Below are 23,276 nucleotides of genomic sequence, written 5' to 3' on the forward strand. Positions count from 1 at the left end.
AAGGGGCAAATTTAACTGTCCCTTTAATTGAAACTTTGTCCTTCCTGCTTCATATTTAGGACAATTTAAAAACACATGTATGGGTGAATCAAGTACGTTCATTGGACAGTCACAGAATCTTTGACTTGAAGGAGTTTGTAAGTAGCAGCCCTTCATCTGGAGTGCTGGAAATTCACTGCACTGTGCAATCATATACGCTCACCTCAGTTTAGGGACTGTGTTAACATATACAAATATAGAGGTAAACCAGCATTAGCAGCACATTTCATGCCCATATTTAATGGAGAGCACTTCCTCATGGTGATTTTTTAATATCTTTTCAGTCATATTTAACCAGTTTCTGAATGCATGACATATGTCTTGGCTTAGTTAAACCACCAGATGAACAGTACCAGCACCCTAACTAGTTCTATAGATTCGGCCTGGCACAATGCTTCTTTCCAGAGAGTAGCAGAGTAGGGGTTCCTCTCCTCCCGACCATGTAGGAAGACAAATCACATGGTTTGGCATTGTTGTGAATTACCTGCTTGCACAGTACTTTTTCTCATTTGGGTGCAACAATCAGTTCATTCTGCTCAGACAATTTTATAGGTGTGAACTGGGGCACACATCCCACCTTACTCTTAAGACAGTGGTGGGATCCAAAAATTTTAATAACAGGTTCCGATGGTGGTGGGATTCAAACAGTGGTGCCACCATACACATGCACCTCCAGTCCCTATTGGGCAGGAAGGTTGCTTTAGTAAACCCTTCTCGGCACTCAGAAAAAAAATAGTAACCACTTCTCTGGTTGGAACTGGTTGGATCCCACCTCTGCCTTAAGACCCTGACAACACATTTGCAAGTTGAGACAGGGTGTAATTTAGACAGGAGAGCAGGCTGCTTACCTCCACATCTTTCTCGAGCTCCAGACCAGCTTCCCTCAGGTTGCGCTCAAACTCCTCCCTCTGCTCCCGTTTTGCTTCCTCCAGAGCATCCAGAGGACTTACATCAATCTCCAGAGCATCTGGATGGGGTATATCCTGGCTACGAGCCTCCTCCTGTTGCTGTTCAGGGTGGCTTTTGGCTGTCTCCCCATTAGAAATGATAGCCAAAGAAGCAGGTCTGTGCAGGGGGCCTGGAGAGCCACCACCGTGGTGAGCAGTTCGTTTTCGGTAGTGATAAGCTAAAACATAGTCTACTTTCCTCTTGCTGTCTCGGAAGTGCATCCCTCCCGGTGAGGTCCTATCTGTGGGTCCCATTTGAGCTGCCTCCAGGAAGTTGTTAATAATCTAGAAGAAAATCGGAATACGTTTAGTGGAGGAAATATTTCAAGGCCTGGCAACCAGAGAGCTGAATGTCCCCCTTCCTACAATTTTACATGGTTTTCAGACTAAACACGAAAGACGATTGAGTGCTGTTCATGTACAGGAATGAGGCAAATAAGGTTGACATTTCCAATATGGTTCCCTACGGCTCTTCAATATGCAGTGGAAGATGTGCAATATGGTTCTGTAATCCTCCATATTTCTTCAAGCAGAAATCAGCTACTTCGCATCAGGATATTTTTGGAACATCAGACATTTTGGGAGCAGCTATGTTGCAGAGAGACATGCAAATCCACGTATTGCCCCCCAAAAGCCCTCCCACACACACACACACAGTGCTTTCTTGGATTAAGTTCATCAAATGTCCCATTCCATTTCCAGTGAAGCCAGATATTTCTGGGCCCTCACCAGCAGAGCATGAATGGTGTAGTGGTAAATACTGGACTAGTCATTCTTCCTTCCTGTAACCTACCTCACGGGGTGACTGCCAGGATAAAATGGAGGACAGGAGAACTGTGTACCCTGCCATGCAGGAAGGTTGGGACAAAAACGCATTACATAAATCTCCCATAGCAGGTAGGGAAGAAAGAAAGACTGTGAGCCCTGCAATAGGCAGCCCACAGGATCAAGACCAGCCCAGATATATTTGTGTTTTGTTTGTTTTATTCGTTTAAATTGCTTTGTTATTTGGAATTTTCCTAAACTGCCCTTTGAAGAAAAATGTTCCAATAAATAGAGCTTCGTTGACCTGTCAAAGTCACCCTCCCCTGTGAATGTGTCCATTTCCAAAGCCATCTTAGCCAGTGGCCCTCACCATACCATGTTGGGGAAGGGAGGGAATAGGACTTCATGACTAATAAATGCAGAATTGTGAGAAGAATTTCTTCCTTTTGCCAACCAGCTTCACTAAGGAAGCCCCAAGTTCTTGTCTTATGTCAGACAGAGGAAATAATTTCACTCTGTTCTCTCTACACTGTTTGTCACTTTACAAAGCTCCATCATGTCCCCCCTGGCACCAGTTGCTCACATTTTTAAACTGGTTGAATCAGTCATGGAAAGGCGATTGAGGCAGGGACACCGATCTGCAGGTAGATTTGAAGTTCTCCTGAAGTTATTCGTGATCTCCACACTACAGAGATCAGACCCCCTGGGGAAAATGGCTGCTTTGGAAGGTAGATGGTAGGAAATCACTTCCTTGCTGAAGTCCCTCCCCTTTCTAAACTCTGCTCTTCACCAGCTCCACCACAACCTCTCCAGGAATTTCCCAATCTGGAGCTACAGCGACAGAGTCCATTTAGCCCAGAGGTGTATCTAAGGCAGGGTCTGCAACCTGTGCATCTCCAGATGTTCATGGACTACAAATCCCATCAGCCTCTGCCAGCATGGCCAATTGGCTGGTGGGATTTGTAGTCCATGAACATCTGGAGAGCTGCAGGTTGCAGACCCCTGATCTAGGGAAAATGTAGCCCAGTGCAAAATCTGAGTCCACCTGCCCCACCCCCCCCACAACCAAAATCTTTTTTTGCACCTGGTCTTGAAGTCAGTGTGTGGACCCGGGGGGAAGAAGGAGGGATGTGGGGGGCAATTTTCCGTGCTTCCTCACATGACTAAATGGCCACACCACAGGGACATTTGATCCCATATGTCCTCCTAGGCGGTATGCCCCTAATGTAGTGGTATTTCCCTGCCCAGAGCTGGCAACCCTGCACAGCTGCTCTAAAACAGTGGTGCAAAACAGAGGCTGGGCCATGACCCCACCCTTGGCAGGGTCCTGGCAATTCTGGTTGATGGCCCTCAAAGAGCAACAGAATCCATTGCTGGCAGCCTCCCCATAGCTGGAATAACAGAGAGGCTTCTTCATGCCAAGTTAACTTGATGAAGCCAACTTGATGAAGCCAACTTGATGAAGTACACAAAGCAAGTTAACTTGATGAAGCACAGCCCGCCTTCAGAGTCCCAAAGTGATAAGCCTCGTTTTAATCTTGCCTCAGCTTCCATGAACTTCTAGACAAGACCAGGGGAATATTGTGAGTGAAGGAGATATCAGCTAGGGACCCGCGAATTTGAAAACAAGTCCTCCTTAGAATGCCCAGCCTAGCAACAGAATGCAAATACACAGATAATTCATTCATCTCAACCATTCGGGGTTTTGATAATGCTGCGCATTGTGGATTATACAAAAGTGAAATTCAGCTGTTGAAATTCGGATGGTAAACACTTTGCTTTCATCTATTTTTTAATTGCTGTTACTCTGCAAAGTGTCCATGTCTACAGACAGTGCATGTAAATTAGTTTTGTCTAGGTGTATATACATTAGTGTTAGGATTTGTAAGTTAATTCCCTTCCTGACAAATAGAATGTTACTCACTCATTCTGCCCTATCACAATATTAGCTCTCGTCCACATTTTCTATGCCTATAACCCCAATTGCTGTTAACCTTTATGAGCACACACTATACATAAACAATTGTTGCTTATCATACTCAGATCAACAGTACAATTCACCATCCTTCACACTGCTTGAGTTTGGACTAAAGGTTAATTGATACCAAAGGAGCATTGGGAATAGCATATCCAAAGCTGGGTGTGTTTCATAATTCGGCACAAGTGCAAAAAAAGACAGAGAAATTGGTCTTGATGACAGAATTCAGGAGTCTGAGAATTCTGTCTCACTTCATGTTTCTAGACCTTATTATGGCTGCAAGCAATTTTTTTTCAGATAGTGCCTGAATGCAAACTTTAGGTTTTCTTGCTCCAAAATATGGTTATTGGGAATTTCTTTTTTTAAAAAAATACTTCTACATTACTTAAAGCTCTGGATACATATTTTCATTGTTATCATGTTTACATTGTACTCACTGGGAGTCCATGCATACTTTCTGAATCCATCTCTGCAGAGGGAAAGCTCCCAGACCTGGTTTTCCAATCTACCTCTTCAAAGGTTTCCACACACTGTTTGCTCCACAGGTACTAATGTCACCATCCCCTACTTGCCGGGTCTGGCAAAGATCTTAGGAAATCCATGAGCTTGCTATAAGAAGATTACCTCCAACCTATTAGCCCTCTTTCTTTATATGTGGCGTGGGGATGGAGGTGAAAAAATGCACACAGAATCCAAAGGCAAGGCATGAAGACTGTGGCCAGTCAAGGAAGTGATGCTGAAGTTGCCTTGCTATTTATCACCTCCTGGTACCCAAGGGCCTTGTCGCTGCTGCTGGAGCAGTCCCCATAGCAACCCCAGGAAGAGAAAGCAGATGCAGCCAAACAGAATGAACTTCAGGGTCTGGCAAAGGTGTCGCTCTGTGTATTGTGTGCGTGTGTGTAAAATACACACAGCATAGCAAAGTGTATAAAAGCTTGGCCTGATTCTGTTGTGCTGATGATCAAGAGACCACAGATCTTCCTTGCGAAAAAACCTAATGCTGCAATCCTATGTTTATTTACTTGGAAGTTACCCCTTGGCACTGAGGGCTCCCTCCTGAGCAAATATGCTCAGAATTGGGCTGAAGTCACTTACTAAGTCCAACTGAATTTAGTAGAACTGAATTTGGGTAAAATATACCCAGGATTGGGCCATGGTGAATAAATTTATGAAAGGCCATTTGCAAGACCAGCTTTTTATCAAATGTCATGGCTTCATTAATTATGATGATGATGATGATGATGATGATACATTTTAATTTTAAAAGAAAAATGGGGGGTTAAGGTTTTCTTATGTAGATTAGGCTGAAAGAGAAAAAGTGATTGACTCAAAGTCACCCAGCTTCGTAGCAGGATAGAGATTTGACTCAAGATTCCCTGTCATCACTACAGGGGCAGCCAAACAAGACCATGAGAAATCTATGCTTGGATTCCCAGAGAATTCTCTGCAAATAGGATGTGTCCTTCCACCCACAGAAAAAGATCAATTCTAGAAAGCTGTTTGAAATCAGGACAATCCTTGCTGGGTATCCAATCATGGCTTTTCCCCTTCAGATCACTGCTGCCAGCCAGGGCCTGCCCACTCCCAGATATTTGCTGCTTTGGACAAATTGTTGGATGTGCTATTAAACACCAGTTTTTGACACCTGCATTGAATATTTGTGCAACCAGAGATGTTTCAAACATACATAAACAGGACTTCTCAAGAGAGAGGGGATACATTTCAATTCCGTTTAAAATCTGAGGCAATGGCCACTTTGCACAGCCATTTTTCAGAGTAATTATCCATTAAACAAAAGTAAACAGGATCCTTGTGTGTATTAAGTGCCGTCAAGTCGCTCCTGGCAAACCCTGCAAATCAATTTCCTCCAAAATATCCTATTGCCAACAGCCTCATGTCTTGCAAACTAGGGCTTCCTTTATAGAATCAATTCATCTCATATTGGATCTTCTTATTTTCCTACTGCCTTCAACTTCTCTATCGTTGGGGGGTGTAACAATCATTTGTAACTGTGAAGACAAGAAAATCCCACTGCAAATGATTGCTATAACACAGTGATAGTAGTCTTCAGTTACATGCAGGTGTGGGCGAAGATTAATTTTTAATTTTATTCCAGCATAAACATTAGCAGATTAGAACCCACTTCTTCAGATGCGCTGTAGAAAGTTCAGGAAGTTTTACAGGGAGGGGGATTTAGGATATCCCTCACAGCCATCTGCTGGGTTTGTTCCAGAAGTGAGGTTTGAACTGAAACATCCAGCTCACAGTCAGAATGCTGGCCAGTTCTCAACCAAGTGTAGAGAAATCCTAGTTATTCTACTTACGGAATTAGGGTGAGTCTTCCTCCTGCCCAACGATTCAGAAGTCCCATTGCCTCGCCCAAAATGGACAAAACGTTGATCTTGAGGAACCGTGAGGTATTTTTTGCTGTGTTTTGAAGCGGACGTCTTGATGGAGTTTCTGTTGTGGGTATGACGTGAGGGAGTTAAAGGCATATCTGAGGAGAAAAGGAGGGGAAAATCACAAGAATTCTACAAAGACCTATAAGATCCCGCCCACTTTTTACAGCAACTAAGCAAATCAGAACATTATTAAGATGAAACAAGTGGGAAACTCACAAAGACCTGTGGAAGGCAGCGTCTTCTTCCCCACTATTTCCTCCTTCCCTTCTTTGAAAGCCCCCATAGCCAGTCTGCTTTTCCTGCTTCCTTCTCTCCTTCTCACCCATCAGTCAGCCTACCTTTATTTACCTGCCCTCACCTTCAGCTTTGCCTTCTTCCCTCCCCCTGGATGCCTCTACCTAGGAAAACGCTGGTTGAATTGAGTCATGCCAGTCACCAGTCTGGCCCTAACTGTGTGGCTCTGGCTGAGATGGTCCCAGCTAAGGGGCACTAGCAAGGTCAGGCCCAGGCAAGTCACCTAATACAGTGGCATATCTACAGAAAATGGAGCCCGGACAAGAACTGATTTTGCGACACCACCCCCTTCCATATGCCAGCATCCATCCAGCTAGGGGGTCAATGCAGCTTTCTGGCCCTTCCCCTCCCACCTCCCCCACAGAGGGGAACTGGAGTTTCCCCTCATCTCTCCTGCAGCCCACACTCACCAGTTCTACTCCTGTCCAGGAAAGGCAGAAAGAGAGAGAGAGAGGAAGAGGAAGAGAGGGAAAAAAGAGACAGAAAAAGAGGGAGGGAAACCTTGGAGATTCTCTGAACTGTGGCACGGTGAATTCAGGAGATGGGGAAACATGTGCATATCTGAGAATCTAACCCAAAGGGAATAAACATTGAATGGGGAAAAAAATCACAAGTGCATCAATAGTTGTTGTCTGCCTAGTAAATGTTGTGATGTGTTGTCACCACATGAGTCAGTAATGACCTGATGTTTATGCAGAGGATTGTCTTTACCTTTTATAATGCAGCTGAAGGGTGGATAATTGAACTTTAAAAACCTTTAAAATAAAAGGAAACACTTCTTCACACAACGTGTGATTGGTGTTTGGAATATGCTGCCACAGGAGGTGATGGCCACTAACCTGGATAGCTTTAAAGGGGGTTTGGACAGATTTATGGAGGAGAAGTCGATGTATGGCTACCAATCTTGATCCTCGTTGATCTGAGATTGCAAATGCCTTAACAGACCAGGTGCTCGGGAGCGGCAGCCGCAGAAGGCCATTGCTTTCACCTCCTGCATGTGAGCTCCCAAAGGCACCTGGTGGGCCACTGCGAGTAGCAGAGTGCTCGACTAGATGGACTCTGGTCTGATCCAGCTGGCTTGTTCTTATGTTCTTAACCTGCGGAACCCAATGCAAATGTGCCAAAGCAGGGTGTGTATTTGTGCCGGGTTTTTTGACAGGGCTTTCCTACCTTTCTACAGCTGTATCTGGAAATCCCAAAACGACCCCCTCAAAAGCTGGGTTTTTTCCTCCAGAATTGAGATTGCTGGTTACAGCTTAATGCATCCTTTTTTCCAGCCAAAAAAATTGCTGAAAAATTCTGGTAAGGTGTTTTCATGTGTGGAAAATATGTGTGGAAATATTTGTGAAAATAGTAAAGGGGGAATTCATTTAGTTTAACATTTAGTGATTACATTGTTATTGGAGGGCTACATCCTTCAAGCTGTAGATTGCAGTGTGGTTACTGCAATATTCCTATTCATTGGAACTAAAGCCTTTTGAAAGTGAAGTAACTGAGAAGAATCCTACACCTTGGTAGACTTGGGAAGTGGGACTTAACTCACTACAAGCTCACTACTGGTTTTTTGGTGAAGTTTCTGCATTCCGCAATGAAAATACAAGCTAACGTCTGGTGCATAATTTACTTAGATTCTAACTTTTCAACTGTAGGTATCTTAAGACAAGTGATGTACAGAGATGTTCCATGTAGTTTATTAATTTTATATTAGGGTTCTTATCTGTTTTACTCTGTTTCTGAACGCCCTGTGGGCCACAATAAAGACTGAACTGAGCTCAATACTAAGTGGTGCAAATGAGAATCAGTTGTTTAATTAAACTCAGAGAGAGTGTTGCTGTTTCCTTTTCACAGTTCTGTGTATGTGTTATATCAATTTGGTTGCATTATTGCATATGGGGAAAAGCTTCACATGAAGAACTTTTTTTATTTTAACTCAATTTGTGTTGCCAGTTCTGTTCTATATTGCACAGTGGGGAGGTTTGTCATGTAAATGTAAGCCATTCCAACATTAGGATTTTGGGTTTTTTTTTAATCCAATGGCTCTCCCTTCTCCCTCTTTCCTAGCTGAATGGTCAATCCAATTTTAACCTCCTGTGTGATTTAAAACATTGTGTGAGTCGGCTGCAGGGTATTTGTGTGTATGTAGGTTTGCTGCAGCTCTATGGATAGAAAGGAATGAGAAATGAGACTGGCCCTAGATCAGTGTAGACAAATTGGGGGGGGGGGAGGGGGTTATATTATAGGCTATATAGGATGTGGTTAACATTAGTCACCATCAATAGAGGTAATGTTTAGGTTTTGGCAATATTAATTTATCGTATTTTTAAGCACATTACTATGTTTTAAATCGTTGTAAGCCACCCTGAGCCCAACCTGGTTGGGAATGGGTGGAATATAAATTTAATAAAATGAAATAAAATCTCCAAAGTCTGTCTTCAGCGATGTACCTAAAGACCATGAAAGCTTTCATCCTTTTGGTGGCTGTGCCCGTAGATATTTACACCTGAACATTTTACTAGCATAGAGATGATGCTAATAGAAAAATTCTACCTGCAGAATCCTGTTGGGTTTGTTTTTGAGACCTAGAAGCTTTGCTGGGGGGGAGCCGGGGAGAATGAAAAAAAGAATGTTCTTAAGAGAATGCCACTCTCTTAAGAGAATAAGTTTTTAAGAGGCGAAGAAGAGTTTGGATTCATGCCCTGCCTTTCCCTCCTGTAAGGAGACTCAAAGGGGCTTACAAACTCCTTTCCCTTCCTTTCCCCAACAACAGGCACTTTGTGAAGTATGTGGGGCTGAGAGAGTTCTGTTAGAACTATGACTAGCCCAAGATTACCTAGTAGGCTTCACGTAGAGGAGTGGGGAATCAAATCCAGTTCACCAGATAAGAGTCTGCCAGTCATGTGAAGGAGTGGGGAATCAAACCTGGTTCTCCAGATTAGCTGCCTTACACCGCCCTTAACCATTACACCCAGAGGTGTAGCTAGGAAAAATTGAGCCCGGGGCAAAATCTGGATTTGCGCCCCCCCAGGCAGCCCCCCTCCCCCCATGACCAAAGACCACCCTCCCCCACTACAGCCAAAGAATGATTTTTTGCACCAAGTCATCTCAAAGCCACCATCACATTATAGAACATTTCCCAACTCACAAATCTGAACACAGCAATGGGCCATGGCACACAGCAGAGATTAACAAAATTTGACAACATTTTCAAAATGTTTAACAACTGTTATAACACTTAAAAGTATTTTAAGTGCCATACGACTTAAAATGCTTTCAAAATGTTTTGTTTCAATAATGTTTTATTACCCTCCACTCATTCCTTTGCATTTCTCCCAAGCATTGCCAAAAATAATAGCCAATTTGGATTAATATCAAACCTGACCAAGTAAGACACAGTACAAGTCTGAATTTCCATCTCTTTCTCTGAATGCCTATTTCAGACTTGTATCTACAAGAATTCCAAACACTGCAGATTTGTCCTTTAATTGCTAAGGGCGCAGCCCAAAGTAACCCTGGATGACCAAAAGGTTCTTCCCAGAGAGAGGGGGGGGGGGGCTTATGTATTCTTTTGAATTTATATGGTGAGCATTCATCCGCCTGGGTAGCCAAGGCCAGAAGCTGCTGTGGGCTGCTTGGGCACAAACTCAGAATCTACTTTCTTGACTTGCTCTTGAAAAATCTGTCTTGAATGCTGAAACTGTATAAAACTTCCACATTCAGGGGTATTAAACTCCTCTGAATATAAGTGCCAAGAGGCGACATCAGACTTTGGCCTCTATGCCTTTTTGTTGAACCTCAGAGAGTTTACTGTAGAGTTTACCTGCTATCATTCAAATCACACTCACTCTCTTTGCCAATCCCAGATGCACAGCTATGTGCTCTTGTGTCCCCTGCTCCTTCTTCTAGGCTCCTTTGTTTACAATTTAGACATCACAAAACACTGTGAAGATATAGCTATTATTAAAACATGTAACATTGTGCAGAACTAGGGTTGGTTCGTCTAGATTACTGGAAATACCTGGAGATTTTCAAGATGAAACCTGAGGAAGGGGGGGGGGTTCAGAGAGAGGACAGAGTTTAGCGGAGTGCAATGCAGAATCTACCATACAAAGTTGCCATTTTCTCTCCTGGTGAACTGATCTCTGTACCTGGAAATCATTTGTAATTCCAGGAGATCTCTAGCCACCACCTGGAGGCTGGAACCCTTAGCTAACTATTCATTCCACTATCTACAGTGAAAAACCACATTTTGCAGTTACTTTGAGACACTAGATTATAAAATTATATGCCAAAAAACTATACCAAAAACAAAATAGCCACAGGCAACTAAAATAGCAAGGGGGAAGACTGGAAGGTTTAAAGATAGATCTTTTTCAAGTGGAACTAAGTATGCAAATTATGCTGCTTGTGTGCTGTTTGTATAATGCAGTTTTATAGTGCTAAACCATTACCTATGAAGTGATTATTTTCATATTCAGTGCATTAAAGATCTCGTGCAAATGCAATTCACAGATATAATACTGTGCTTATGCTGGAAGAAAACAGGTAAAAGCCGCAAACTAGCTTTTGTTTTGATTAGCCCCTCAGTGAAGCTCCCCTCAAAACTGAAAGAACTAAAAGAACACTCTTTCATTTTCTTTTAAAACTTACCAATGCAAGTTTGCATGGGTATGCATGATCTCTTTCTCCACTCTCCTGTCTCGCCTGGCTCTTATCCCAGTTTTTTTTTCACTTCCCTCCCCCCCTCCCTCCCTCCCTCATGAAGCAAAATCAAAACTGAAAGTGAATGAGAGCAGGGTATGTCGAAAGGGATCAAGACAAGCAGGCAAGGGGAGGGGGGAGGCCACCTAATGCACGGAACAGGCAAGGAGAAGGGGAGAACGGCCGGAGATCAGGCAGAGGAGGGGAGACGCTGGAATGGTTTTGCGCCCCCCACGTGACTCCCACGGGGTGCGCCCGGGTCAAGTGTCCCCGGATGTCCCCGTGGGAGCTTCGCCACTGATTACACCACACTGACTGTCATGGAAGAGACCTGCATCACAGGGGTGTAGTATCATTAGTGCTTTATACTTCTATGTTTACCACCAGTTGTGACTCGTTGGTCACTACATTTGGGTGGGGGTGGGCTAATAGAAACAAATTGAGCCCAGTCAGACCAGTCAGAGATCAAATGAATGCAAGACGGAACTGGAAATCAAGGAGTTTGTGTTATTCTAATAGTTTTATCTGTATGCTTGCTCCCACAGTGTACATCCAAGCCTGGTTCAGAACCTCAAAGACATTTTCTCCTGGTGGCAGTTAAGTCATAGACGTCAACACTGTCTCCAAAGGCCCGACACTCCCATGTTTCTTTTTGAGTCACAAGGCAAAGGAAACGTTCCTGGTACACAACCAACTAAAATGGTCACCCAGCACCCATGTCACAAAGAACAGGTAGAATTTTAAAGGGATAGCGCTGGCATAGGTCTTCTCCCACAAAGCAACCCCACCCACATATTCCTATCATTTCTATAATCCTTGCCTCCCCAAATCTTACTGTCCCCAGGCTGCACCTGCATGTCTCCAGGGATTCCCAATCTGGAGTTGACAAGCTGAGATCCCACCTTACATGTAACTCAAGTTTTTTTCTCTACATTTCTGACACTGTGGAGATGCCCCTTCAAATTATGGAAGAAGAGAAGAAAAGCGTTTGGATCTATACCTGACTTTTCTCAGCGATAAGGAGTCTCAAAGTGGCTTTACAAACTCCTTCCCTTCTTCTCCCCACAACAGACACTTGGTGAAGTAGGTGAGGCTGAGAGAATTCTGAGAGAACTGTGATTAACCCAAGATCACCCAGCAGGTTTCATGTGGAAGAGTGGGGAATCAAACCCAGTTCTCCAGGTTAGAGCCCACTGTTCTTAACCACTACACCACACTGGAGAATTTACAGTCTTACTAATCAGGCCACTGACCACAAACCAGTTGCTACTTGGCATATTTCTCAGCACCATAAAGGTCGAATCCGCACTACCGTCTTAGCCAGGTTTCAGAACACAAACTAACCAGGTTTGAGGGACAAACTAACCAGGTAGTGGGGATTCGACCGGGGAGGTCGTCCCTCAAACCTGGTTAGTTTGTGTTCTGAAACCTGGCTAAGACGGTAGTGGGGATTTGACCTAAGTTTCCTGTGATGCCCAAGAGGCCAGTTGAATATACTTTCTGGCTTCGCACAACGTGGAAATTTATTTATTTAGAAAATGTATATGCCCTCTCTCCAGGCCGCTTTGAGGCTGCGAACAACTAAAAACCAACCGAGACAATAAAAAGGAGTCAGTTAAAGCTAATTGCAGCAATAGCAAACCAGTAAAACAAATTATAAACAAATAAACAAATGCAGGTAAATCAAAAGCATGTCAATGCAAACAAACCAGGGCACAACAGCACACTAACAAGCAAATCAAAATCTGGTCTGGCAGTGTAATTGGGAATAAATCTCTTCTTTTAGTCTGAATCTAACTGATCCTGTCCGGTATACTATCAGGTCAGTCTGACTGAAATTCCGCCAGTCTGCGTAGGATTGCAGCCCATGATCACATACACAAAAACAACGGAGATGGGGAGAAATTGATACAGAAGTAATAATATACAAATAATCATCTACTATGTTTAGTTTTGCTGGCTTTCTCATACAGATTACGCTGGCTTTTGATCTACAGGTTTTTGCAGAAGGTTAACACTAGATGCAAGGAGATATATTTACAGTTGGTAGAAGCACAAATTAAAGAAGTCCGTATCAAAGCACCCTCTCCTACCGCTACCCACCGGCTCCGTGTCAACAATCTGCAAGCAAGTCACAGACGTAGCCTTACCGTGGGCTGCTGCTTCCATTCTGTAGTGAGGATTTAAAAGCTAGATGTTGTCCCAACAGTACGGGAATGTGGCTCCGTTCACCATGCACAGTCTGCTTCTGGTCCCACGCTGGGTGACAGCTGGTGCTCTGAGCTAGCAGGTAGCCGTCGTTTCCATCCTCAGTTGAGCCTGCTGGAAGCAAACCACAAACCGAAGCTCATTAGCCAGAAACCTGTGCTTCAGTAATAGCCATCCATGCAGAGGGCAAAACTAGGCATCCACCAGCGACTGATGCTATAGGCATCTCCAGTCTGTGATGTCAGCATCTTTTCCTTAAACTTCCCAGACCAACAAAAGCAAGAGAGCAGCAACAAAGATATAAAAGAAATCCCAGGCAAAGTCAGGGTCTTAACTGAAAATCCACTCGGGCTGAAAAGGCAAACAAGGATGGCCGCTTCTGCCGGGGAGGATTAAATGAAGAATCCTAGCTCGTTACTTCTCCAAAGACCGCCTCTGCGCGTTTGGAAGAGTGGACAATACTCTCTGGCAGGAGGCAAGGGTAGCAAGCGTCTTTATGCAGCCGCCTCTCCACTTGCTCAAGTTACCATACTGTCTAAACACGGCATGCTCATTTTGGCATGAAATATTCAGGGGATTATCTTGTAATCGGCTGTCTAATCAGATCAAGGCCGTGGGGTGCTGCTGAGCCATCACCCCTGAAGCACAGGCTGGACTCCAGGCCTGAGTTGCCACTTATGTGAGGGGGAATAGGCATTTAAATTGTACATGTTGGGGGAAACGCGATCCCAGATGCTTTTTGTTTTACCTTGCAGAGCCTGAAAAGTAAAATGCAAAAGGCTACACCGCTCTGCAGGGGTCTATAGAAAGGGAACAACAGATCTGATTTTTGTCGAGACTAGTTTGCCAAAAACATGAAAAGACAGAAAATGGACAAACATCCCCCCCCCCCCCAATTAAGAATGCTGAATCAGTTATGGGATAGTCTCAGACCTGAGGGTTGACATGAAACAGTGTGATATGACATGGTGCAAATCAGCGTTTCCTTCCTTCTTTCCTTACTAGCAATAATTCAGAAAGACATTTTCTGCTTCTGGTGCAGTTCAGATATTGGCAGAGCAGTGAAGAATCAACTTATGCTACGCTGGTATCTCATAAACATCAATTACCTCTTTACTGAGGAAAATATTGGTGGTAAATTTGTAGATTTCTCCTCCTCTTTCCCTTGACATTGCATGCTTGGGACACATAACCACAAAAACCAGTCTGACTTTTCATAATGCACATCGGAAGCGAAATTCTGTGTCACCTGCAGTGGTGGGATTCAAATAGTTTAACAATCGGTTCCGGTGGTGGGATTCACATAATTTAACTGATTGTTTACAAGCACCATTTTAACAACCGTTTCTGCCGAAGTGGTGCGAACCTGCTGAATCCCACCACTGTGTATCTACAGTACACTTAAGTGAACATGCTTTTACCCAGTAAAAAGCACAAACATATATCTGTCAGCCATATAATACAGATATGACTCACTATTGGCACCAAAATACACAGCTGGATTAATTATACATCATCTTGTTCTTCAAAACACTATTTTCTTTGTATTGTCTAACTCTTTTCTTTTCTGGCGGATCCTTGGATAATGTTCTCACACCTGCTTCCTATTTGAATCTGGACACTTTGAGATTGCCACTGAGTTTATGTCAGTAACACAGAGTGACTCACAAAAGAAGTCCTTCCAAGACCAAGTTTCCAGGCTAGGTTTGAAACTGTTCTTCTGACAAATAACAGTTGCTAGGAGAGAGATGGTCGGGAATGGGTGGGATATACATTTACTTTTTAAAAACCCTGTTGTTTCTACTAGACTGAACACTACTAGAAATCTGTACATAGGGATAGCTGCTTGAGCCATAGCACTTATGCCATAGGGTCCCACAGGAAGTCTTATCACTTCCGCTTTTGACCATGCAGATGCCAAACGAAGCCATTTGCTTTTGCTTTTCATCTTGTTTAGGTGAACCATCAACCAGCATGGTGTAGTGATTAAGAACAGTGGACTCTAATCTGGCATCCCCTTCAAAGACTGCATCTCACCAGATTAGAGACAATCCCAATGACTTCCTGTTTGTCCCTGGCACGTTCATAGTGCTGCTCGAAGGCTCTAAGCATCTTGGGAGAAGAGTACCAAAAGGACTATTTTCTTCCATTCCTGCCAGGCAGGTAAGATCTTTTTCCTAGGTGTTCACATGATAGATCCAAAGTCACTGAGTGACTAACTTATATGTGTGAAACAACCCTTCCTGAAGGAGAACAACCTTCTCCTTCAGCAGGAGCAGCAGTGGCATAGTGGTTAAGAGCAGGTTGAGGAACCGGGTTTGATTCCCCGCTCTGCCGCCTGAGCTGTAGAGGCTTATCTGGGGAATTCAGATTAGCCTGTACACTCCAACACACGCCAGCTGGGTGACATTGGGCTAGACACAGTTCTTCTGAGCTCTCTCAGCCGCACCTACCTCACAGGGTGTTTGTTGTGAGGGGGGAAGGGCAAGGAGTTTGTAAGCCCCTTTGAGACTCCTATAGGAGAGAAAGGGGGGATATAAATCCAACTCCTCCAACTCCTCCTCCTCCGCCGCCTCTTTATTTCTTGAAATATAGCCAAAAAGCATAGCTTCCTCTCTCTCTCTCTCTCTCTCTCTCTGCCATCAATAGCACCTTGTGCATTTCTTAGAGTTGCTCGCCATCATTTCAGACTCCACTCCCGTGTGCCTTTCTCTTCCCAAGACCTGTAGTGCTGTAGGCTTTCAGATTGTTCATCTGCCTGTGGGTGAGATTTTACTTAATTGTCAGAAGGTGTGACTTTTACAGTATGCAGCTGGCTGTTGAGCCATGGAAGATCTTCAAATAACCCTTTCCCGTCCCCTCAGGGGCTAACTTTGCTTTATCTGTTTTGTGTGTGCGTGTGTGTGTGTCAGAATTGCTGCCTGCATTTACGTGGCTGAAGAAACTGCCATTCTAATCAGATAATTGAGTCAGACAGAAGCTTAATAGAATGAGGCAGAATAATCCACAGATAAACCAGGAGAACAGGATTGTAAAGAGAGCGGCTGTTATCCAGCATTTATAAACTTTTCATAAGAAAAAAGCTTCCATTAAAGGTCAGAATTTCTGCAGAAACCATGGTCTGCTCAGTATAAGTACCAAGATCCACATAATAATTGAAGAACTTATTTTTTATTCCCCCCCCCCCCCACAGATGCTGTATCACTTATAATCCACCTTAATTCAATTGACTTTTGTAGGCCTCAAGGAGCTTGAAGCATGCAGCTGTCCAGCACAGATCCCTCAGTCTACATTAGCTACACAAACCATCTTTTGTTTATAAGACCGGTTCACACAACCCTGTCTATCGCTTTCTCCCCACGTGAGTCACCTAACCTGTAGCTGAATGTGTTTACCACAAAATCTGTGGAAAAGGCATTGCAGCCCTTTGGTGTGATTCGTTTATTTGAAAATAAACAATTGCTGTTTCTCCAAATAGCTCAAAAGCAACTAACTGCTACGTTAAAATCACAAAAAAAACCAGAATAAAATCTCATAGTAAAAAATACACACCTCTGACTGACTAACCAAGGCTCTGATTTCAGTACAGTTTTAGTCAAAAACAATTCTCATTTGTAAATATACACTTTAAAAAGTTCTGCCTCTTTGTATGGCAAGAAGGGAAGAGATGTTTTATGAGTCATTCTGTAGAACAGAGGCCAACGCATTGAAAAAAAAAGTGCACTCTCATCGAAGCCAGGCACACAAGACACAAAGCCAGCATCACCAAAGAAGCTTATGGGATAATCTGTGCCTGTAGGAGGGCGAATAAAGAAGGGGGTGGTCCCTCAAACTTGTGGGTCTTAGCTCATGAAGGACTTTATAGGTAAGAAACATCTTGAGCTGAGCAGTATGTTGAACAGAAACACAAATGGAGCGAAATATATCCCTTTTAATGTCAGCATCATGAACTTGTCGTGCTCAATAGCCATCAAAGGTCAGGATAATGCGTTTTGACATTCCTGAGAGCCTTTCTAGGCCAGTCCCATGAACAGCACATTACAATAACTATCAAGGTTATAGCTGCTTGAGTGTTTGTTTGTTTGTTCATTCATTCATTCATTCATTCATTCATTTCATTCATTCATTCATTCATTCATTCATTCATTCATTCATTCATACCCTGGTTTGCTCCCTACTGAGGACCCAAAGAAGTCACTCAGAGAAATTTCATGGCCAAGTGGGAAACTGCACCTCGGTCTCTCAGATCCTAGTCCAACACTCCAACCACCACATCATGCTAGCAAGGTCTACGGGATTCTAGAAGATATAAATAAAGGAAAGCATGCTTAGTAACTGTTCCAGTGTGGTGTAGTGGTTAAGAGCAGGTGGATTCTAATCTGGAGAACCAGGTTTGATTCCCCATTCCTCCATCTGAGTGGCAGAGGCTTATCTGGTGAACCAGATGTGTTCCTGCACTCCTACATTCCTGCTGGGTGACCTTGGGCTAGTCACAGTTCTTTGGAACTCTCTCAGCCCCACTTGCCTCAAAAGGTGTCTTGTGGAGAAAGGAAGGGAAAGGAGCTTGTAAGACACCTTGAGTTTCCTTATGGGAGAGAAAGGGGGGATATTAATCCAAACTCTTCTTCCTCAATCCTCTTCAAAAACAAGGCTGGGTCTTGGAGCTCCTCCAACCTCTTATCTCAATCTGACTCTTCACCCAATCCCAGCTTCAACACATAACCACCTCCGCTTGACTCCACTTTTCCTGTTGTATGACTAGGTGGAAAAAAATCAAAAGTCCTGCCTGTGGCTATTTGCACATGCAAGTCGTCACTCTGCAAGTGAGGAATTTGCATGTATGAGCCATACCTGAGACAACAGGAGAAATATTCCCAGTCTGATATATGGGCTAATTTCCATGTGTTTGTACACGGGTTGACTTTCATTGCCTTTGCAAGCATAAGTGATGATCTTCACTTGAATGTGTGAACAGACTCTACTGAAAATCTACTCTGTTCAAGGAAATATGAAAGTTTTGCATGCAGTACTGGATCTGTAACAGTGGTGGGATTCAAATAATTGAACAACTGGTTGTTTACAAGCACCATTTTAACAACTGGTTCTGCTGGCTGAATCCCACCACTGATCTGTAACACTGCACATTCAAACATGTGGCCCGTTAGTGGAGTGTGCAACAGGGAAGCAGGGTGGTGAGAACCACAAAGGATTGCGAAGAGCTCCAAGCGGACCTTGATAAATTAGGTGAGTGGGCTCAGAAATGGCAAATGCAGTTCAATGTAGCAAAATGTAAAGTGATGCACACAGGGGCAAAAAATCCAAACTTCACATACACGCTACAGGGGTCAGTGCTATCAGTCACAGACCAGGAAAGGGATTTAGGCGTCTTAGTTGATAGTTCCATGGGAATGTCAACTCAATGCATGGCAGCTGTGAAAAAGGCAAACTCTATGCTGGGGATCATTAGGAAAGGAATTGATAATAAAACTGCAAAGATTGTCATGCCCTTATATAAAGCAGTGGTGCGACCGCACTTGGAGTACTGTGTCCAGTTCTGGTCACCGCATCTCAAAAAGGATATTGAGGAGATAGAAAAAGTGCAGAGAAGGGCAACAAGGATGATTGAGGGACTGGAGCACCTTCCCTATGAGGAGAGGCTGCAGCGTTTGGGACTCTTTAGTTTGGAGAGGAGGGCTGGCTAAGGGGGGGATATGGCATTGAAGTCTATAAAATGATGCATGGGGTAGAAAATGTTGACAGAGAGAAATTTTTCTCTCTTTCTCACAATACTAGAACCAGGGGGCATTCATTGAAAATGCTGGGGGGAAGAATTAGGACTAATAAAAGGAAACACTTCTTCACGCAATGTGTGATTGGTGTTTGGAATATGCTGCCACAGGAGGTGGTGATGGCCACTAACCTGGATAGCTTTAAAAGGGGCTTGGACAGATTTATGGAGGAGAAGTCGATTTATAGCTACCAATCTTGATCCTCTTTGATCTGAGATTGCAAATGCCTTAACAGACCAGGTGCTCGGGAGCAACAGCCGCAGAAGGCCATTGCTTTCACCTCCTGCACGTGAGCTCCCAAAGGCACCTGGTGGGCCACTGCGAGTAGCAGAGAGCTGGACTAGATGGACTTTGGTCTGATCCAGCTGGCTTGTTCTTATGTTCTTATGAAGCCATAGCCCAAACCGTAATTTGTTCTCATTTTTAATAGCAGCAAAAACACTGCTACTGATTGTTAAGTTTTAACTTATTTTGAACGTGCCCCAGCAATTTCAACCAACTGCATCAGTACTGGATTAATTGAGGCTCATAGGGGAAGATGGATTACAAGAACATTAAATGGATTTGGGGAGGAGTTTTATATAACTCCTCAATAATTAACTGCACGTAATCTCCCCATCAACTTTAACACTATTTCTCTCTGGCAGGTGAAACACTATCTGGATAATGGCATTATTTGTCACAGACCTGCATTATCAGCTAACACCACTCTCCTGGCCCTGCGAAGAAAACAATGACACCTGGTGGGTTTGGTGCCAGGTTATTTCTTTATTTATGGCTAAAAACACCTGAATTTCTCTATTCTGGTCTGCTGAACTGTGTACTGAGCCCCCTGTATTTATTCAATCCAGTTAATGGAAGTCAGTGGACATGGGATGGATAACAATATGCTAATTATTCCACCCACTCTTTAGCCACCAAAAAGCAAGCAAGCAAACAAAAATCTTACATTACTTCCAGAAGACACCCAAGCTCAGCTTGGGCATGTTTCCAGGAGAAACCATTTCAAAGCAGACTGAGAATGCTGCTCAGCTCACCTTAGCAGATTTGATTTGGTATGTCGATGGTGTGTGTCCAAGGACAGGGCTGGGCTGCCTGCCTCCCAATACCCGACAGCCTGTTCCATTCTTCTCCTTGTCACAGATGCTCACCCAGGGACTACAGAACACCCCATAACTGGCAGCTCTGCCTTCAGACTTACCAACCAAAGCAGGGACCTCAAGGAAGCTAGAAGCCAGGAGAAAGTGTAGAGGACTGGAAGGAGGGCCTGAGCAGCAGGAGCAAGCCCTCAGCAGTTTCATGGAGAAGGGTGGAGCCAGCACAACCCTAGCCATGCTGCAATCAGCAGTCCTCAGCAGTCTCAGAGAGTGGAGTGGAGCTGGCACAGCCTCTACCAGGCTTCAATCAGGGGGGAGGGCCAGGGAAGTTGAAAGGCCAATCTTAGGCTTTTGGCCTTGACTAGGCTGACCAGACGTCCCGCTTTTGGTGGGACAGTCCCGCCTTCAAACAATTTGTCCCGCGTCCCGCGGGTTATTTCAATTATCCCGATTTTTGGAAGGCTGCTGCACTGCCTTCTAGGGCACAAGGCAGTGCGGCAGCCTCCTGCATGCACGGCCGCAGGAGCACGGCCTTCTGGGGCGGGAAACGGCAGCGCCCCAAAAGTCAGTGTGCTCCTGCAGCTATGCGCACAGCACGGCCGCCCACCTACCCGCCCGTCCCGGTTCACAAAGGTGACCATCTGGTCACCTTAGCCTTGACAGACAGTTCACTGGCCACCAGTAGGCTGAAGTAGGGAGTTTCCAGTGGGGAGGGAACCTCCTGAGAGGGATAAAAGTGAGGCAGTGGGGGGAATGCCAGAATGGTTGGTGTGCAGGCAGGAAAAGGAAAAGGACCTTTGCATCCAACATGTCCAACAGGTGAATTACCTTGTTTGATAGGTGAACATACTTTGACAACCATGATGACCCATGAGCCTCCAATCAGTTTGCACATGCAGGGTCTACCACAAAAACTTTTGGAACAACTTTGCAGCTGTAAAGAACATTGACAACAGACTTAAATGACATGAAATGGTAAGACTTCATTTTTTTTTTAAAAAAAGTATTTTAAATCACTGGCTGGCAGACATGATCGCTGTTTGTTTTTTTAGTATATTTTTATCCCATGCTTCCTCAAAGAGGATCAATGTTGCCATTTTTTCAATTTTATCCTTACAGTGGCCCTGTGAGTTAGCTTTGTCAGAGAGACAATGACTGGCCCAAAGCTACCCAGCAAACTTAATGGCAGAGTGGGAATTTAAACTGGGATCAGTCAGATCCTAGCAGAGGTAAAGCTGCAAGGGGGCCAGGGGGTATGCGTTGCACCAGGCACATGCCTGGTGGTGCGTGCAACAATTCAGGTTTGTGTTTTTTGTATTTTTAGTGGTTTTTGTTCAGTTTTTTGGCCTGCAGGGGTGCAGTTTTTAGGCTAAAGGTTATCAATAGTTTGTTAGAGATTCTTCCGATGATATCTGTGTTTGCGGAGAAGCTATTGGAGTCCAAAGTTATGGACTCCGAAAGGGGGTGCCCCCATCCCCGATTGTTTCCAATGGGAGCTAATAGGAGATGGGGGCTACACCTTTGAGGAACCATAACTTTGGACCCCCTGGACCAAACTTCACCAAATCTGGGTGGTATCATCAGGAGAGCCTCCCAAAGAAACCCGGAAATTTTGGTGATTCTTGCCTAAAAACTGTGCCCCCTGGAGGCTCAAAACTGAAAAAACACTTAAAATACAAAAACCACAAATGAACATGCCCCCCGCCCGCAAAACTCAGATTTTGCACTGGGCTCCATTTTCCCTAGCTACGCCTCTGGATCCTAGTTTAATACTCCAATGAGTAAACAGTGCTGGCTCTTTCTTATACTGTTGGCTGCTGAATGGTGCAGTGACAAAAGATTCATGGGGAAGAAGGGAAGCTGGGACTCCCATAGGGCTGTGTGAGGAAGTGCATGCAAAAATCACTGCCAGCAGTATGGTAGTAGAATGCCTGAAGGCATGAAAAACAATCCAACGAATAGGTTACAACTGTTTGCAAACCACCAAACTGAGAGAGGAAAAATCACAACCGGTAAACAAGCTGTAAGCCCAACCATCAAGTGTTCTAACATCCATAAATTATTCTTCTTTGCAAAAATTTCACATGGCTCTTGGACCCCATTGCAATTTAAAGTATTGTCTCATTCCCATATTTTTATTTGTTCACTTTCCAAATGTCTCTGTGCTATGTCTGAGTCTGTGGGAGTGGAGGTTAGGACAGGTGAATCCCAACTGTCTTTCCCAGGGGCAATATGAATATCTGCACATTGTATAGAATAATCATTGTGAATGTGTTGGTTTTGCAAGCCAGGAGAGAAGTCCTGGGAAACAGACAAGGGCCCTTTCTTCACAACCCCCTGAAACCGCTTTGCAAACAGTTCCAAAATGGTTGCAAAAAAACCCCATTGGTTTTCACCCCCCCCCCCCCCCCCAAAAAAAAAAAACCCTTCCTGGCTGACATTTTGTGGTTGCTCTATTTTTTAAACTTCTTAGATTCATAGCTATGAAGCTTCAAAGCCTTGTACTGCAATTCTCACCCCCTCATCCCAAAAAAATGTAGCCCCCCCCAAAAAAACCCTGAAGGAAATACACAATGAGAGAGCTGGTGCAAGTTCAGAAAATGGCAGTGACAAGGAAGTCTGGAGATATGATGGGAAACATCTAAAAGAGATCGCACAGCAAGTGAGAACATTTTCAAGATGTTTTGACCAAAATAATTTCTAGGGAACAGCATGTAAATAAAATGTTTTCAGGGCTAAAAACTAGGTGGAACTCCATGGAGGAGATATTTTATTTCTTGCCTGAAAATGTTTTGTGTTGTGAGCCAAGCCTTCCCCAGACGCTTATCAAGAAGGCTTGTAAACAGTGAGCCATTTCTGAACCAAACTGAGGGAATTTCAGCAGTCATGACTCGAAGCTGCTCAGCCTTACTGAATAGGCTGAGAGTAATAGACCTCAGATTGTTCCAGAGGACATAGCAGTGACAAACCAGCAACTTTCAAAGAAAAGTAACAGACTCGTCCTCTTCCTCAACATCAACAACAACCTTCCCATATGACTTAGTTATATAATCGTGACA

The 23,276-nt window shown here is 44.0% G+C and overlaps 1 protein-coding gene across 1 annotated transcript in view; it reads right to left on the bottom strand.

The window, feature by feature from the left end:
* The window catches only part of ANO2 (anoctamin 2), a 153,495-nt gene extending 140,140 nt beyond the window's left edge, over positions 1-13,355 (bottom strand). Inside the window, 3 exon segments of the mRNA XM_048515346.1 lie at positions 888-1,271; positions 6,054-6,226; positions 13,274-13,355. Of these exon segments, the coding sequence (XP_048371303.1) occupies positions 888-1,271; positions 6,054-6,226; positions 13,274-13,292 (576 nt within the window). The 5' untranslated portion in view covers positions 13,293-13,355.
* Positions 13,356-23,276: the final 9,921 nt, after the last annotated feature.

The sequence above is a fragment of the Sphaerodactylus townsendi genome, linkage group LG14 (assembly GCF_021028975.2).
Source record: "Sphaerodactylus townsendi isolate TG3544 linkage group LG14, MPM_Stown_v2.3, whole genome shotgun sequence".
NCBI lineage: Eukaryota > Metazoa > Chordata > Lepidosauria > Squamata > Sphaerodactylidae > Sphaerodactylus > Sphaerodactylus townsendi.